The 20,006-nt window shown below is 39.9% G+C and overlaps 1 protein-coding gene across 1 annotated transcript; it reads right to left on the bottom strand.

The window, feature by feature from the left end:
• Nucleotides 1-475: 475 nt before the first annotated feature.
• On the bottom strand, nt 476-2,992 carry LOC137049942 (uncharacterized). The gene is made up of 2 exons (XM_067428686.1): nt 2,700-2,992; nt 476-1,978 (listed from the first exon to the last, which is right to left on the bottom strand). The coding sequence occupies exons 1-2, from the start codon at nt 2,985-2,987 to the stop codon at nt 476-478; spliced, it is 1,791 nt and encodes a 596-aa protein (XP_067284787.1). The 5' UTR covers nt 2,988-2,992.
• Between the last annotated feature and the right edge of the window lie 17,014 nt (nt 2,993-20,006).

Below are 20,006 nucleotides of genomic sequence, written 5' to 3'. Positions count from 1 at the left end.
TTTGTAGGTTAGTAAGAACTCAAAGTACAATAACAAAATAACGTTTCCAGTCCAAATATATATAAACTCTTAAATCAAGATTAATTTACTAGATAAGTTAAATGGCACAAGATATTTTTGCTTGTTTTCTGGGGAACAATAACAAAATGAAGTGAGTTTTTGCTTAAAACAAGCAAAATTATCTGCCAGTGGGGTGAGAAAAATGATCTTATTTCTGTTTGGGACGGAAACAAGAAACAAGATTTCAATCAGAAACAAGATTATTTTTCTCACCGTTTCATCATTTTAAGCAAAAACTCACTTCATTTTGATTTTATTTTTAAGACACCAAGAAAAAATATATTATATCATTTTACTTATCTAGTAAATGCATCTTGATTTAAGAATTGTTAGATATTTAGCTTAGAAACAAAACAAAATTACTAAGTAAGAAGAGCATTTGTTGCAGTGTACAAAGTCAAACTATGTTATGCCTCTACTTGCCACACCCTGTGCAACATTTAGCCTCGGTGTTTTTATGATCCGTGTAGCACCACAGGTAGGCTTTACCATATTTGCCACAGGGGTGGTCAGGCCTGCAGGTCAGGCCATTCTCAGCAGAGAAGCAGTCGTCAGATAGGCAACACTTGCTAATATTGCCATCATCCGTATAGCACCACGGCTGGCTTTCACCATATTTGGCACAGGCAGAGTCAACACGGCAGTTCTTCCCGTTTACAGCCTTGCTGTTGAACAGCGGAGGGCTGCAGTAGCCCCAGCCGCCTGAGATGGTGTTACACCAGTAGTAGTCCTTGTCGTATGTGCCGCAGGGATGATCGTCCTTGCACTTCTCTCCTTTAACCGTGATCAGAGAGTACTGGGGTGAGCATGGTATCAGGTTCTGGCCCGAGAGACACCTGTAGCCCTTGAGTTTGTTCTGGTAGAGGCAGGAAGAGGAGCAGCAGGGCTTGCTTTTGCTTCCTATGACGCATTGACATGTGCTGCTAGATTCAGAGACGCTCGAGCACTGCGAGCCATCAGCTGCCGTCTTCTGCTCCGGGACCAGTAGGCACTCGACAACATCCGACCCCTTGGATACCTCCCTTTTGGCGTTAGTTATAAGACAAGCACATCCTTCAAACATCTTCAGATCCTCTGCCACAGCTGCATAATCTTTCATGTTGGTAAAGGATAGTTGTGCTGACATCTTACTTATCTTCACGTTGCTTGTAGATGGTATATTGTCACTGTCCATGGTCCTCTTCACCGCTCCAAGCACGTTCTTCACATCTGGGCTCATTTGGACTCCTTCGTTCCCTGGCAGATTAAGTAATTTCTTAAATTTTTCCTGAATCTTGCTTAACTTATTATTGTCACTGAAGCAATCACCCTCAAAAAGCTTAACTGTCTGAGTATTTCCTGAGAGCTGAGTGTAGAGTTCGCTGAGCTTTTCGTTCAGCTTTTCGACACTCTTCATGCTTATGCCACCTTCCGGCCGGTTCTTCCCTATATAGCCGAAGGAGAAAGACTTTGCATCATCCTTGTGGTGATGATAACAGACAGCCGTCCAGATGTGATCAGGCACAGTCACTCTTTCCGGCTCTTGAGAGATTTCCTTCTGTGGTATCCGATGAGCCTTCACAGGTACCGTACCTGTGACAATGTAAGCTGTTGCCAAATAATTTTTTTGTTGTTTACCTTTGCTGTCAATGATTATTTCATTATCGATTTCAAGATTTTGAACTAAAAGTTTCCTCAAAGTTTCCTCCCACTGTTTCCAGTAGACGCGGTTGAAACACGGGTCCATCGGTGCTGTATTGGTCAGTGTATTCGTTGCCATACGGCCTTCACCACATTGGAAGCTGTTGGGGTACAGGTGTCCGATATCAAATCCGGTGTTACTGTAGTCGTCACTGGTGGCTTGATTTCCTTTATAGTCGTTTTTATTTTTTTGATTCTCACGAACCATATATATAGTTGTATCTGTAGGCTTGGAAATCTACAGAAAAAATATTAAATGGTTAGTCAGATGTTTAATGTCTTATTATTTGTGAGAAAGGACTTTTTTTGGTAACACTTTACAATAAGGTTTCATTAGTAAATGTGAACTAATAATGAACTGTTCTTTGACAGCATGTATTAATGTTCATTTTTAAAATAGTATTTTTTTTAACAAATACTAACAAAGATTATGTATTGCTCACGGTAATACATTGAGCCAATAAGCTCTTTATTCAACACGATCACATGGTAATGCGTATCAATAGTACAAGTGTGCAATCTCGTGGAATGTAGGCGTATTATACGTACGAACCACCCACCCCACCACCCCCAAACTACCCAAGAGCGTTATGCACACCATAAAGTGTGTATCATATGCACGTGAAAACCGGGTATCATATGCACACCAAAACTAATATTGACGTAAGCATTCCACGAGATTGCACACTCGTACTATTTATACGCATTTTCGTGAGATCAGGCTTCTTTATTGTAAAGTGTTACCTTTTTTTTTTTTTTTTTTTAAGTGTTGTGCAGAAAAAGGTTCTGTTCTTACTTTCTACATTGTCTCTCAGTGGACATATGTAATGTTTATAGTACAGTATAAGAGCGGTCCATAAATCATCATCCATCTATTGTATTTTAGAGATTATTTGGAATGACAAAACAGAATGGAAGTAAACTGCTAATGAAAGTCAGTGCAGAAAACGAATAGTTACCTGTGGCTCTAAATGCCAGAAGCTTGTCCTTCCACTGTCGCTCGTGCATTTAGGGTTAAATATGTAGGCGCTGTAGATAGGAATCCTGTGATGAATCGAGTACAGCGAAGCGTAATAACAAATCTTTTTTTCCGTATACTGAGAGATTTTCTTGGCATTCTGATCCATCCCTCCTGGTTCTTTGTTTTTGTAGAAGAACTCTTTACAGCTAAAGTCACCTTCGTCTACTTTTGCCTGAGCGCTGAGTGCTCTCAGCACAATACAGGTGAGCACACCCAGAACAAACATGGTGTGAAGCTGGTCTTGTGTTATAGAGGAGAGACACCAGAAGCTTTAAGAACACAGAGTCAGTGATGCTGTGGAGGGTGTGACTGAAATTAACAAATGAGAAGAAACTAGGAGTATGAAGGGACATTCGCTTCATGAGTATTCATGGGTACTAAATTTAGAGCTGTCACATGAAAATTTGATTTCACAAAAAACAGAGCAGGGGTCTCCAACCTTATTTAATTTGAGAGCTACTTTTTTAAACTAAAAGTGGCTTATAGAGCTACTCATGTTATACAATACTTAAATCTCTAAAATGATTAATCATACATGTTGTTCATAAATGTAAGTTGTGTGACTTGTTTAACTGCCTTTCAGTTCAAAGTGGCCATGCTGTGATCTGTATTTTTTTTACTGTAACACACACAAAAACAAGGGAGTGGGAGGGAATGGGAGTCATTCTTCCAGGATTGGGACAGCAGTTTTTTCATGGGATCAGGATGGGATGTTTTTTTTCATGGGAATGGGATGTGAGAGGTTCGAAAATCCTGCTCAGCAGCCTCAGACATGAGGGCGAAGAGGAATACATTTCTGGAACGCCAACACCTGTTTCCTTGTCTCCTTAAACCTCTCAATGACTGAGGCGACAGTATCGCCATAGGGCCAAGAGGCCTTGTCTTTCTTGTCTTTTTATTCCTGACAGATTTATTAACAGGTGTCACTCTATGGCCACCAGGACTGTCATAGAGTGGCTGGCTGACCTGCCTGTTACATTCCCTTCAGTAACGTGTTTTGCCCACTCTCCGCTGCCTCTACCAATGTCATCAATCTGATCCCGGGAGAGCCAGTGCCCCGCAGGATGATTTATTCCGATACTTTCTGAACAGAAGTCCACGGATGTCAGGGTTCTGTCACAGGGCTTCCCCCAAACACCCACACATGAAAACTTGATGGTTCGGAAAAATCTGAGGCGGCACGTGTCCTCTTTGAATGGGCATGATAATGGCCCTATAGAAGATTTGATTTGTACACCTATCTACTAAGACAACACTAAAAAACTTAGAACTAAAAACATGTTTACATAAAACATTTTGAACGTGTTTGTTGCTGTGCATCTTTTTTGACACATGGGACAAACTGTCATGGTACAAAGTGCACAGTCACGTTTGAACTGACCACAGTGGTATTGTGCAGCTGAAACTGTTAGGACATATTCATCAAGACAGTGAGACACACATTTTTGTACTGTTTCACTTCTGCATCTGTTCTTAGCTTGAGTCAAAAAGGCAAGAACTACATGATCTTGCATCTTTTTGCAATTTTGTACTTATACTCTCAGGTATTGTGTTACTGGCAAAGATAAACATAAGTTCTCCTCACCTGTCACTATACTAGGGGATTCTTACTAAACCCCTGCAGACCCCAGGGGAGCTGGAAAGACATGTTTAGCCCTGCCTGACTCAAAGTCAGAATCTCTGAGCCAATATAAAATAAAGGCCTAGAGAGGGGTGTAATCAAAGATATCTTCACAAGTGTTGGTCATCTATTCACAGGTGTTGGGTCAGAGCAATTAAGAATTAAGTTAAAATCAACAAAAAACATGAAACACAAAACAATTTAAACATTGACAGACTTTCTAAACAGGTATGTTTAGTCCAGTTTTAAAAGCATCAGTCTTTTGTGGAGCCCTCAGATGTTCAGGGAGGGCATTCCACAGGCGTGGAGCAGCGGCACCGATGAGTGTTTGTGGAGTGAAGAGAACGTGCTGAGATCTGTGGAGTAATGAGTTTTTTAAGGTAGGTGGGAGCAATGTCATGGATGCACTGATGTGTGGAGGGAAACTTTATACTCGATCCGAGCGGAAATAGGAAGTCCGGAGTTACTGGATGCTCTTGCTAGGATTCTTTAAGAGAAGAAAAGTGGTGGTATGGGTAAGTTTAATGGGAAAGTTAGGAAAAGGTGTGGTGGTGTATCACGATCCCTAGTGAGAGTGCCCGTGTAGTTCACCAGAGGGCACTCCACCTCAGACCTATATTACCAATAATAATCTCAGCCCAGACGCATCATCCCTGATTACATCCACCTGTGTCTCATTACCCTGTTTACCTCACCCTGTATAAGCCTGGTGTATTCTGTCACTCATTGCTCAGTCTTGTTTGTTGTATAACTGCATTTCTGAGCGTTTTCTCTGTTTTCTGTTTTCTGGTCTCGTGTTTTTGGATTTCTTGCCCGTTCCGTAGATGACCCTTTTGCTTGTCTCTCCTGTCTTGTTTGCCTGTTTGGACTGCTTACCTGTTATGACCTCTTGCCTGTTTGTTGACTACAAGTGTGGATTACCCTTTCATTAGCGTTGTGCTTGGATCCTCAACCTTTGTTTCTTGGAGCAGCCTGTTACAATGGGTAAATTTTATAAATGTAACTACCTCTATAAATTAATTACAGATGTAATTACATGCAACTAATTTTTAAAAATGTTAGTACAATGCAAAAACGTGTATGTACTCAATAAGTGAAATGTATCAAATGATGTTAGTACATAGTAGTTAAGGCCACCCTGGAGTGAGCCTGCTCTTGCTACATTTTAACCACAAGTGCTATAACTAATTGAGATCCTGTTTTTGGTGCAGGTTAATGATGTGATGAGGTCCCCACTGAGCATTGGTTATTACTTCTACTAGTGCCCCAACTGCTGTAAAATAAAGCATGCAAGACGTGTGGCATCAGTTCTTTGACAAAACTGAACTAAGAAAAAAATGGTATCTTCTTTTTTACTTTGCCGACTGGAACATGTCCTAGAGAGTTTGGATCTAGGAGAGTCGCTGAACTACAAAAAGACCAGGCCAAGAAACCGACACCATTTTCAAACCATACAGATGGGAAATTGGATGAACAAATGTGCTAAAAAAAGATTACTCCTTTAACTCACTTTTAAATCTAATGGTGTACCTATCTTAAAACACTCCTCTTTTTTGGCTGGCCCTTGCTGTGTTACATGAATAAGCTTTCCAGCTAAGATGAGAGGAAAGAACCTGTTTTTAACAGGACTATGGTTTGGTGTGAAAAACCCTCTCCACATTTTTAGACCATTTATCAGTGAAATGAAAAGTTAGTCCTGTTGTTTGATGAGCGATATACAGGCATACTGCACTGCTACTAGTTTGATAATGCTCATTTGTTGGAGAGGAACAACACAAATAGGCATTGTTACATTTATAAAACCTGCAACCTTTGCTGTGTACGTATATAGGACTAATGGGATTTTGTATTTAATTAAATAGTTACAGTACACCGTTTTCCCATATCTTTTAGGCTGCCTGCAATCTCAACCCCATACCATACCAAGCTGATTACATGGGTCACATATGGACCAAAATTACATTGTCAATGTTTTAGCCATTGATGCCATCTATGAAGATGTTTTCAGGTAGCAGCTGGTGTATTGTAGTGGACACTAAAGGGATTGCAGACCCTCAAGTTTCAAGACCAACTGTATGTTCTGTATTTTAACTGGTAACCCTGCAACTGCACAGCATGTCTGGTTAGTCCCCGGACGCTAAATGCCATCACGTAGCCCACAGGTGGCGCTGTCCCCATTCATGTCAATCAATCAATCAATCAACTTTATTTATATAGCGCTTTTACAATCACGATTATGTCAAAGCAGCTTCACAGTGTCAAACAGGGTAATATTGCGACAAAATTAGATTTGGCTGTTCAGCCGTACTGGAGAAAACAGTGATGTTATCAGTCTTATTTTAATTTATCATATAGCGACAATGTTGGCAGATCAGTATTATAGTTTATAGAATTAAATAAGACCTAATTCATATATTTTATTTGTATAATAAGTTGAATAACTTTAATCATATTTTTAGTGTCCCCAACTGAGCAAGCCAAGCCAAAGGCGACAGTGGCAAGGAACCAAAACTCCATCAGGGCATGATGGAGAAAAATAAACCTTGGGAGAAACCAGACTCAGTCGGGGTGCCAGTTCTCCTCTGGCCTATTAACACACCGTGTAAGATTATTATTCTGGCAACCTTACAGGTCGGAAATCATACCAGATCGGATCATTCAAAATTCTCAGGGCATCACGGAAGAGACAGATCTATTTAGGATGGGGCGTCAATTACACAAGAGTATGAATACATGAAAGATCGGAATTATTGCGCCGAAGACGGGTTTTGAGCATGTCGTGCCAGTGAGGCAAATTCGGAGGAGACACCATTTGACACGGCTCAGCAGACACTCCAGGATGCGTTGGTCATGTCCAGGCAGGTCCACCATCCGATCCGGACAGGGCCCAGATCCGGGATAAACCTCGGGATAAACAGAGAGACTAACATTAGCGTAGATGTCACTCTTTTTATGATGTAACGAGTACATCAGGTGTTATGGGAAGTGTTCCCGGTTCCGGCTGACCTAGTTAATGCAGCCTAACAATCAGTCAATTGAATTGAATAATGAAAGTTAAAAATGTTCTATGTGTATGCCATAGTAAAGAGATGTGTTTTTAGTCTAGATTTAAACTTACAGAGTGTGTCTGCTTCCCGAACAATGCTAGGAAGACTATTCCACAATTTAGGAGCTAAATAGGAAAATGATCGACCGCCTGCAGTTGATTTAGATATTCTAGGTATTATCAACTGGCCAGCGTTTTGAGACCGCAATCGACGTGATGGGGTATAATGCGTTAAGAGCTCGCTTAAGTACCGGGGAGCTAAACTATTTAGTGCTTTGTAAGTAATAAGCAAGATTTTAAAATGTATGCGATGTTTAATAGGGAGCCAGTGCAGTGTTGACAGAACTGGACTAATATGATCAAACTTCCTGGTTCTAGTAAGAACTCTAGCTGCTGCATTTTGGACTAGCTGGAGTTTGTTTATTAAGCGAGCAGGGCAACCACCCAGTAGAGCATTACAATAATCTAGCCTTGAGCTCATGAACGCATGTACTAACTGTTCAGCATTTTGCATTGAAAGCATGTGCCGTAATTTAGATATATTTTTAAGATGATAGAATGCGGTTTTACAGATGCTAGAAACGTGGCTTTCAAATGAAAGATTGGTATCAAAGAGCACACCCAGGTTCCTCACTGACGACGAGGGCTTGACAGAGCAGTCATCAAGAGTTAGACAGTATTCTCGGTTACTACTTGTGGAGCTTTTCTGTCCAATAATTAAAAATTCAGTTTTATCTGAATTAAGTTGCAGAAAATTACTATTCATCCAATTTTTTATATCAGCTATGCATTCTGTTAATCTTGTGAATTGGTAGGTTTCATCCGGGCGTGAGGAAATATAGAGCTGAGTATCGTCAGCATAACAATGAAAACTAACGCCATGTTTCCTAATGATATCTCCCAGTGGTAGCATATACAGGGTGAAAAGCAACGGTCCTAACACTGAGCCTTGCGGTACCCCATACTGAACTTGTGATCGGTGTGACATCTCTTCATTTACTGCTACAAACTGATAACGGTCAGATAAGTACGATTTAAACCATGCCAAAGCAGTTCCACTAACGCCAACATAATTTTCGATTCTATTCAGAAGAATATTGTGATCGATAGTATCAAATGCAGCGCTAAGATCGAGTAACACTAATAGAGAGATACAACCACGATCAGATGATAAGAGTAAATCATTTGTAACTCTAATTAGAGCAGTCTCAGTGCTATGATACGGTCTAAATCCTGACTGGAAATCCTCACAAATACCATTTCTTTCTAAAAAAGAACATAATTGTGAAGACACGGCCTTTTCTAGTATTTTTGATAGAAACGGTAGATTCGAGATTGGCCTGTAATTGACTAATTCTTTAGGATCAAGTTGCGTTTTTTTAATAAGTGGTTTAATTATAGCCAACTTAAAAGTTTTCGGTACATATCCTAATGTCAAAGATGAATTAATGATATTAAGCAGAGGATCTATGACCTCTGGAAGTATCTCTTTTAATAGCCTAGTCGGTATAGGGTCAAGCATACATGTTGTTGATTTTGATGATTTTACAAGTTTAGCCAGTTCTTCTCCTCCTATAGCAGTGAATGAGTGTAATTTTTCCTCAGTGACCCTGCAGTGCTCTGTCTGAAGTGATACTGTAATAGACGGCTGCATGGTTATAATTTTATTCCTAATATTATCAATCTTACTAGTAAAGAAGTTCATAAAGTCATTACTGCTGTGTTGTTTACAAACATCAGAAGCTGAAGCTTTATTTTTTGATAATTTAGCCACTGTATCGAATAAATACTTAGGGTTGTGTTTGTTTTCTTCTAAAAGAGATGAGAAATAAGCAGATCTAGCAGTTTTTATGGCCTTTCTGTATGCAATCATGCTCTCTTTCCACAAATTGCGAAAAACCTCTAGTTTTGTTTTCTTCCAGCTGCGCTCCATTTTTCTGGCTGCTGTTTTAAGGGCCCGAGTGTGCTCGTTGTACCACGGTGTTGGATTATTTGCTTTAATCTTCTTTAAGCGCCGGGGAGCAACTATGTCTAAAGTGCTAGTAAGGAGAGAGTCAATAGTTTCGGTTGCAGCATCAAGTTCATCTTGGCTATCTGTGATGCTGAGGAGATGGAACTGATGAGGAAGATTATGTACAAAGCAATCTTTAGTCGCAGCGGTTATCGTCCTGCCATATTTGAAGCGAGGGGATGGCTTTGCAGCCTTAGGTAAATTAAGTATACATGATATTAGGTAATGATCTGAGATGTCATCGCTCTGCTGCAGAATTTTAACAGTATCAACATTTATTCCATGTGACATTATTAGATCTAAAGTATGATTAAGGCGATGAGTGGGTCCTGATACGTGTTGTCTAACTCCAATAGAGTTTAGAATGTCTCTAAATGCCAATCCCAATGCGTCTTTTTCATTGTCTACGTGGATATTAAAATCCCCAACAATTAGTACTTTATCTACAGCTAATACTAACTCCGATACAAAACCAGCAAATTCTTTGATAAAGTCTGTATTGTGCCCTGGTGGCCTGTATACAGTAGCCAACACAAATGTCAGAAGGGATTTATCATTTACACTACACAGTGTTACATAAAGCACCAAAACTTCAAAGGAATTATATTTGAAACTAGACTTCTGAGTAATACTGAAAATATTATTATAAATTACAGCCACACCTCCCCCTTTACCTTTCAGACGTGGCTCATGTTTGTAACAATAATCTCGGGGGGTGCACTCATTTAAAGTAATGTAATCATCTGGTTTTAGCCAGGTTTCTGTCAAACACAGCACATCTAAGTTATGATCTATAATCATATCATTGACAACAAGCGTTTTTGGCGAAAGGGATCGAATATTCAGCAACCCAAGCTTTATCAATTGTTCATCCGTATTATATCTGTTGTTTATTTGTTGGACATCAATTAAATTTTTACTGTTGAATGGTTTTGATGGTTTTTTGTATTTACTAATTCGGGGAACAGACACAGTCTCTATGTGATAATATCTAGGTGAAAGAGTCTCTATGTGCTGGGATTTAGCTGACTTTGGTGACGTGAGACAGCTAGCAGACGGTTGGTTTAGCCAGTTTGTCTGCTTCCTGACCTGGGCCCCAGTGAGTCAAGGTTTAGCTCTAAGACTATGTGCCAAATTACTAGAGAGAAGAGCAGCACCAGCCCAGGAGGGATGAATGCCGTCCATCTTCAACAGGTCAGGTCTGCCCCAAAAACTTTTCCAATTGTCTATGAACCCTATGTTATTTTGCAGACACCACTTAGACAACCAGCCATTGAGTGATGATAATCTGCTAACTATTTCATCACTCCTTTTCGCGGGGAGAGGACCAGAGAAATATACGGCTTTTGACATCGTACTTGCGAGTTTACACACCTCTTTAATGTTAATTTTGGTGATCTCCGACTGGCGAAGTCGAACATCATTAGTGCCAACGTGAATAATAATCTTAGAGAATTTACGATTAGCTTTAGCCAGCACTTTTAAATTTGCTTTGATGTCAGGCGCTCTGGCTCCCGGTAAACATGTGACTATGGTGGCTGGTGTCTCTATTTTCACATTCCGTGTAATAGAATCGCCAATAACTAGGGCACTTTCAACAGGATCCTCAGTGGGTGCGTCACTGAGTGGGGAGAACCTGTTTGATGTTCTAATCGGAACGGAAGAGTGGTTTTTTGATCCGCGACTATGCTTTCTCATCGTCACCCAGCCCTGCTGCGCGGGCTCAGCCGGAACCAAACAATGAGTGTTCACTAAGCTAGTCGCATCCAAAGCAGTATCTAAAGCTGTTACATTCTCACTACTCTCACATAAAGCTTGGATGCGTGTCTCTAAATCTGAAATCTTCTCCGTCAGCCTGATTAATTCCTTACATTTATCACATGTGAAGCCCTGTTCGCCAACGGAGATAGATATGCTAAACATGTAGCATGCAGTGCAAGTGACAATGACAGGAGAAGAAGACATGGCTTACCGTATTTGTTGATGAATCCAAAACTTACCACAGTTGTCTGATGGAGTCTTTTTAATAATCCAACTCACCACAGTTGTCTAAAGGACTCAGAAAACAGGAGACCTGGATGCTGGGATGGAAAGCTACCAGGCTAGCGAAAAGCTAACGTGTGGTAGTGATTTAGATTAAAAGCTAGTAATGTCAAATTTAAATTGATAGGCTATATTAAACACTATATGGTGATGAGTAAGTTATATTTAGCAGTGTAAATTACAAAGAAAATATATCAAATAGAGATTCAAACACAGCTATACAGAGCTACAAACACTGTGGTGGCAGCAGCAGCAGGCAGACAGACAGGAGCAATTGATCAGGAACAATCAATCCTCAGGAACAATCAATCCAAGGAACAATCAATCCAGTCTCAGTGATCTCAGTGATCTCTCTTGATCTCAGTCCAAAGGCAGTGTAAATGTGTTAATTAACACTTGTAGGCTCCATTACGTTGGCATCCCATGAGCTGCCAGAGGTTGCACAAGCCATCAGAGGATTATCGGAGCTGACTTTGGCACACAGATGTTTTATTACTTTCACAGGTGGAGAACGTGCAGCAATCAAAGTGCATCTGCTTGCTAATGCTAATAAGGATAATTTTACCTCTCTAAGATTTGTTGATAGCCAGAGTAGTATTTTGTGAATTGAACTGTAATACACTTTCCATATTTTACTCAGGATTAAGATCCCAGAAATATGATTAAAAAGAAATGTTATTTTCTGACTTCAGATTTTGACTTGAAAGTGAGATACACTACACTTTTTCTTTAACATGCTTGAATCAAAGCGTAATTATGCTCTTTACAGTGTAAATTATAGAATGAATAACACTGTTTCAGTGTAAAGGCAATTTTTGATTTGTTGAAAGTAAGATGCAGCACTGGATAGCACTTTAGTAAACATCCGTTATTGTGACCGTTTCAGACCTCATATTGCAGCTTTATTTTAATACAATTGATGATGCCTATGTGCAAAAGACTTGTACTTTGTAAAATAATTTTTGTACATTGCCATCTGTAATGAAAGAATAGTAATATTCACTGAATAATATTGATAGTTCTAATGATCTGACTTATGTTTAATCCCCTTCTTCACGTTGTTAGCCATTGTTGGAAATACCTTTTTTAACCAACACATGGCAAAAGTGTCCCTATGCTGTATTCAGCACAAACTGGGCTACCATAACATGAGAGCAACATGTATGTACATGCTTGTATTTTTGAGAGAATAATGTTAATGCAGGGTTTAAAAAAAAAGTAAGTCACTGATTTAAGGCCACAAAATACACAATAGATATGAGTCCACAAGACTTTAGACTAATGGGTGTTGTTGCCTAGAGATTTTGCTTCAAACTGATGTGAGAATCATTGTGCCTACTCATTCTTATAAAACTATATATTGATTTACATTTTTTATCAATACTCTGACTTTTGTGCATGTCACCAGTGTTTGGGGAAATAAAGGAAGCTGCATGTGCAGATAAGACAATAAAAATGGTTCCCATGCTTCATCTCATATTTTGTAACATTGTAAGAGAAGTGAGCAGTTTATTATATTGTGCAACACATCCTCCACACGTACTGTACACTTACACCTACTGACGAGATTACAGAAGAAACCACATTCATATTGCCACTCATTTTCAAGCACACTCAAACTGAAGAGAGACAGGTAAGGGCCGTGCCTTTGCAACACTGTTTATGGCATTCATCACGACTGAATGTGTGGAAGACAGTAGTGTCAGCCAAACCAGACAGGGATGGAAGTGCATAAAACAGACTCAATGACAGCTGAGTAGAACTGAATCAGCAGCTCCTGTGGCAGGTTGAACTTCCTCAACTGATGTGAAGGAAGTACAGTCTCTGCTGGGCCTACAAGTGAGTGTCCCACTTCAGGTCCTGAGAGATGGTGGTATCCCAGGAATCTGAATGACTCCACTGCGTCCACAGTGCTGTTCATGATGGTGAGTGGGGGAAGAGATTGGCTGTTCCTCCTGAAGTCCACCATCTTCTCCACCGTTTTGAGCGTGTTCAGCTCAAGGTTGTTATAACTGCACCAGATAACCAGCGTATTCACAAAACATTTGATCTTAGCACTAAGGGCTATCCTAAACGGCAGTAAAAGTTCTGTGCTAAGTGTAGGTTTCCACTGAATGAAGCCCTAGCTTGACGCTTTGTCCACTCTCTTCGTCCGAATCCACATCAATAAATCCACTGAACCACTTGTGTGAAAATGTATCATTTTACTCGATTAGCAACAAAACCATAATCACAAGAACATTACAAAAAATAAAATGATTAATTAACGAGAGAGAGTAAAGGTCAAAAAACTGTGAGGCTCCACTCTCTCCTTGCCTGACTCCGATCACCGCCAAACTTTTTTCCTTTCTTCTCACCATTCTCGCGAGAGTCTTAAAGGTACATGCGTTTAAAGGGAAAAAACGCCAAAACGGTCATATTCCTCAAATATCACTAATGTATTATAAATGCACTCTAAGTTATACACACACATTTTAGATAATTACACAATTAACTCCTTACATAACTGTAAATATTAACTGCATCAATCTAATGCAAATATCCCTTTCAATTTCCTCCACATAAATGAAAAAGGTAAATTACTATATAACTATGTAAAATAAATAATGTATTAATTGCATTTAGGCTTCTACACTAAGAGTTTTCTCTTAAAACCTATTCCCAAAGCTGCTGAAAGCAACTTTTACTAAGAAACAGACAGAAGTCTTAAGGTAAGAGTAAGTGCGGAGTTGACTAATCAAACTAACTAGTTGACATAATCAAATAAAGATTTTAAAATGTAGGCCAAGTGTCACTAATTTAACTAGTCTATGTTCAGCTTATTGTCAGCCTCTGACATGTCTTCATCTCGAGATATTACAGAATTCAAGCAACACATTATGTTTTATAAACAAAGTTTGCGAGGAGTGCGATCAAATGGTTAATCTAATCAGCGTGAGAGGACGGATAGAAAAAACCCTCATCTATTCATGTGTCCGTCGTGTATCCGACTAACCCATGTAGCCTAACCATCCTACCCTTCAAACCACTGATTGTATCTAAGAAACAGCAGCATTTCAAACCTCTTGTCTGTCAGCCTTTTCTCTTTGGGGTGAAGACCAGCTTCCCCAGGCTAAATAGTCTCTCCACTGGGGCACTGGATGGAGTGGCTGCATTGTATTTGAGTGAAAAAAAATGTATTAGTGGGAATCCATTAAGAGCGTCCATCCCTTGTGCTCCTGATTTTAAATAGTCAGCGACTTGGCTTTCCACAGAAGCAGAGGTGTCCTCCTCATCCTCAAAAGAAAATAATTCATCCTCTATGGCTGAGTCAGTGCTGAGGCGTTGGTGCGTTGTTGGTGCGCGTTGGTGTATTGGTACCTGTTGGCTGGTCTTCATCTTGGGCCCTTTTTCGGCACTCCGCCAGCAGACTTGCCTTGGCATTGTCCTTCCTTTCCTGTGTCCACGGCCAACGTAGTTTAAATCTGGGTAGTGTCAACGCAGCCAAGACGGCAGTCTCAGTTTCCAGCACCTCTGAAAATCTGTTTTTATTGAAATGAGCCACACACACACACACACACACACACACACACACACACACACACACACACACACACACACACACACACATTATGAGCTAAGAGATATACCTAAACATACCTGCCTATCATACGGTTGACTTCAGCATGTGTCATAGGTTTTTGTTGTGAGGCAGAAATATCTAGCTTTTGCTGCTTGGAGGACTTTGCTCCGAGTCCTTCTTTGCTAGTGGACGGCGAGCTATCATCTGTGGTGGAGGTTTTTGGCCACTAGCTTTGTAGATACGTGTGTCGTTGTGAGATGCTTCATTAAATTAGAGTTGCTTACAACTGATGTAGACAAAATCTTCGCTCCTGGACATAATGTACACATTACATGCATGTTCTTGCCTTTGACCACAATGAATTTGAAGTAGTGCTTATATCTCCACCTTGAAAATGCCAACATTTCATCGGATTGCTCCTGACTCGCCATCTCGCAGCTTCTGTGTGTGTGTGACCGACTGTGTGTGTGTGGCCAGCCACGTGTGTAAAACACTGGCTCTGATTGGCTACCATGAAACATGACTCTGCCATAGCCAATCATAATCACCTACCTCGTTATTAAAGGACAACTCCGGTGAGAAATGACCCTAGGGGTAATTAACAGATGGTTACCGAGTAGATCGTTCTCTGGGATGCGTTTTCTTGAAAATCTAATGTAAAGAGTTTTATCTCTAAAAACAGATTAGCTTATAACACTAGTCTATGGGGCACAGGGTGGTAAAATTAAATCGCTAGTTAATACCACTAACAAGGCTCAAAATAGCCTCACACTAACACGGCAGCATAATGAGGGTCCCTACATGCAAACCGAAGCACTGAGAACTTTGTAAGAGTACAAACAGTTTAAAAAGAAGATATGTTGTAAACATAGTGCCTTACGCGTTCACGGACAGGCACCATCTCGAAAAACAGTCTCGATGAATCGATCTACGAGCGCTGTTCTAAGTGAGCTGGTCGATAGGAATTAAGTTTGTGTTCAGTGTTTTCTTCAGGAAACAACGGACCATATGAGATTCCAAGTCACAGTTCATCACTTAGCACAGCGCTCGTCGCTCGATGAGTCGAGACTGTTTTCCAAGATGGTGCCTGTCCGTAATCGCGTAATGTACTGTCTTTATAAAGTATCTTCTTATTAAACTGTTTGTACTCTTACAAAGTTCTCAATGCTTCGGTTTGCATGTAGGGACCCTCATTATACTACTGTGTTAGTGTGAGGCTATTTTGAGCCTTGTTAGTGGTATTAACTAGCGATTTAATTTCACTACTGTGTGCCCCATAGACTAGCGTTATAAGCTAATCTGTTTTTAGAGATAAAACTCTTTACATTAGATTTTCAAGAAAACGCATCCCAGAGAACGATCTACTCGGTAACCATCTGTTAATAACCCCTAGGTTCATTTCTCACCGGAGTTGTCCTTTAACCCACCTCCTCTCTAGCTGTGAGCCAGAGATGCATAAGGATTACACCGTTTATTCAAGCAATACATAGTAACGCACTGCATTTAGCGTACAGTAATCTTAACGCCATTGTAGCGACGGGAAAAAGAATTAGTTAGATTACCTCGTTACTGAAAAAATAACATTGTTACCTAACGCCGTTCTTTTAAACGGCGTTATTCCAAACACTGATCAGTTCACAAGAAAGAATTGGTCTCTGTAACGGCATTACGCGATAGATTGACGCGCTCATCTGTGTGTGAGAGAGAGTGAGAGAACTGCATGGGCCAAAAGAGAAGGTAAACCCCGCCCACTTTGATTTGATTGGCCATCTGAGCGCTGTTAGACCACATTCGTTTCGACTGTCTGATCAGCCTCTGTTCCTGTCAATCATGCAGTGTCAACCAATTATACTGCATGAGGGAGGGCTGAGCTAACTCTCTGTCTCTCTCACACACACACACATGAAGTGAGGCAGAAAGCATGGCAAGCGTGGCACACGCAACGACTCTGCAAGAAGATCATTTGTTCTTCTATCAGACATCCTGGCATTTTTCAAGTTTTAAATCCTTACACTACAAGTCAAAAGTTTGGACACTATATGTACTATATATATACACTATATTACAGTATGCAACTTTCACATCTGACTGTACTGACCTCCGTTCAAAGACCCGCTGGGCTCTCGAGGCACGGTTGCCATCCCTGTCCCCTGTGTTGATGAACCATTTGCCAATGGCTTTCTCCACTTATTTTCTGCTCACAGTTTCTAGCAGAGTATTCTGCTTCAGGCTACCTGTGAAAAAATGTACTGTTTTAAGAAGAGGATACTACTGACCCGTAAAATAAAAAAGTTACATTAAACCGTGATTCTCAAACCTGCATAGAGTTAGAGTAAAGGTTAGAGTGGCTTAAATAAATTCAGTGGGTATTTCTAGAAATGCATACTGTTTGCTTATATAAGAGAAAACTTGCAATGTTTTTCTGAAGGTCACACTCTATAGCTTTAACTCCACATCATCTACTTCAGTAAAGCTCCTTAATGGAAAGTGAATCCCTCAGGCAATGACGGCGAGACTGACCCCCTCTTGTTGCCGTTAAAGAGGGATCCGATACTGCCTCGTGTCCAAGAGAAATGCTGTCACTATACTGACGGAAATGCATCCGCAGCACTGAATCATTGACATTTTGTATGTACTTTTGTTCATCAGTGCTTTCAAGCCACCTGTAATTAAAGAATAACACTTTCATGCACAGTAAATAATATTCACTGAATAATATCAACATAATAAATAGTTCTAATGATCTGACTTATGTTTAATCCCCTTCTTCATGTTGTTAACCATTTTTGGAAATACCTTTTATAACCAACACATCCTTTCCTGGCCAGAATTGCCCTGGTGTGACAGACCTCTCTTAATTTGGAGGAGCTGATGTAGTTGGTGCCAATCAATGCAGTAACTCTGCTCTTTTGTACTGTTGGCAAGTGTTTGTGCTGTCTCTAATGTTGTTGCCAGGGACATCATCATGTGGTGCTGCTGATGGTCAGGGCAGACAAGAGAGCAGGTAGTGTAGAAGAAATTCATTTTCACTAGGCCTTGGTAGGCCTCACTAGGCCTTAGCTGCAGTATAAGGCCTCGGCTGTGCACCAAGAAATCAAGGTCTGTCGCTCTTCAGAAACATCAAGGCGTGAGAAACAAGAGATATTACATTAGTTGTAACATCAAGGCGTGAGAAACAAGAGATATTACATTAGTTGTAACATCAAGGCGTGAGAAACAAGAGATATTACATTAGTTGTAACATCAAGGCGTGAGAAACAAGTGATATTACATTAGTTGTAACATCAAGGCGTGAGAAACAAGAGATATTGCATTAGTTGTAACATCAAGGCTTGAGAAACAAGAGATATTACATTAGTTGTAACATCAAGGCGTGAGAAACGAGATATTGCATTAGTTGTAACATCAAGGCTTGAGAAACAAGAGATATTGCATTAGTTGTAACATCAAGGCTTGAGAAACAAGAGATATTACATTAGTTGTAACATCAAAGTGTGAGAAACAAGTGATATTACATTAGTTGTAACATCAAAGTGTGAGAAACAAGTGATATTACATTAGTTGTAACATCAAAGTGTGAGAAACAAGTGATATTACATTAGTTGTAACATCAAAGTGTGAGAAACAAGTGATATTACATTAGTTGTAACATCAAGGCTTGAGAAACAAGAGATATTACATTAGTTGTAACATCAAAGTGTGAGAAACAAGTGATATTACATTAGTTGTAACATCAAAGTGTGAGAAACAAGTGATATTACATTAGTTGTATGGGAAAAACTGGTGTGAAGCGCTGGGAAACTGTTATGTTACTGGAAAGCTGGGTATTTTCCACAGATAAATATGATACGTGACAAAGTTTGTATATAATTGTGGAAAAACTATGAGGTGACTATCAAGAAAGATAAATAGAATGATGCCTATTGGATGAGAAAGAAAAACAAGTGGTAGTCGGCCACCATTACTAAGAAGACTTATAAGTTTATGAATAGAGGAACTGTGGCAAAGAGTGTGGGGAGTAATGCACCTGCCATGAAGTCATGAGCTAGAACTGTATGAAAGTGTGAGCTGAGGAAGAGATGGTCAGATGTTCAGCTGGCATCTCACTTTGTTGTTCATACAATAAAGTTCATTTCTTCTGAGACCTGGAACTTCGACTCTGAGAGATTTTCTTTAAAGAACTGAAGACAATCAAGAACTTAGAATTTGCCACGACAGTAGAGGGTCCCAGTCTGTAACCATGAAGTGGCAGCTGTGAGAGAGAAGGAACATCTGTGTGTGCATGTTTGCTGGCATGTGATAAGATAACAAACTTCTTTCTTGCACTTTTCCAAATGCAGAGTCAACCAGAGGAACATTAACCCCTTGGGGACTGCACAGTTTCGGGCCTTCTAGAAGTTTTGACATGATCTGACGTGTGCTTTTTTCAGTTGCTAATGGCAAAAGTGTCACTATACTGTATTCAGCACAAACTGGGCTACTATAATATAAGCGCAACATGTATGTACATTCTTGTATTTTGAGAGAATAATGTTTATGCAGGGTTTAAAAAAAAAAAAAGTAAGTCACTGAATTAAAGCCACACAATAAATATGAGTCCACATGACTTTAGACTAATGGGTGTTGTTGCCTAGAGCTTTTGCTTCAAACTGATGTGAGAATCATTGTGCCTACTCATTCTTATAAAAGTATATATTGATTTATATTTTGTTAGACACTTTTTCTTTACAATACTTTGACTTTTGTTCATGTCACCAGTGTTTGGGGAAATAAAGGAAGCTGCATGTGCAGATAAGAAAATGACATTTCTTAACTTGCTTTTTTCCCATACTTCATCTCATATTATAAAACATTGTAAGAGAAGTGAGTAGTTTATTTTCTTGTGCAACACATCCTCCACACGTACTGTACACTTACTGCTACTGACAAGAGAAGAAACCACATGTATCTATGGGCACTCAT

Source organism: Pseudorasbora parva, chromosome 20 (genome assembly GCF_024679245.1).
Source record: "Pseudorasbora parva isolate DD20220531a chromosome 20, ASM2467924v1, whole genome shotgun sequence".
Lineage (NCBI taxonomy): Eukaryota > Metazoa > Chordata > Actinopteri > Cypriniformes > Gobionidae > Pseudorasbora > Pseudorasbora parva.
This window is presented reverse-complemented; position numbering and strand designations above follow the sequence as displayed.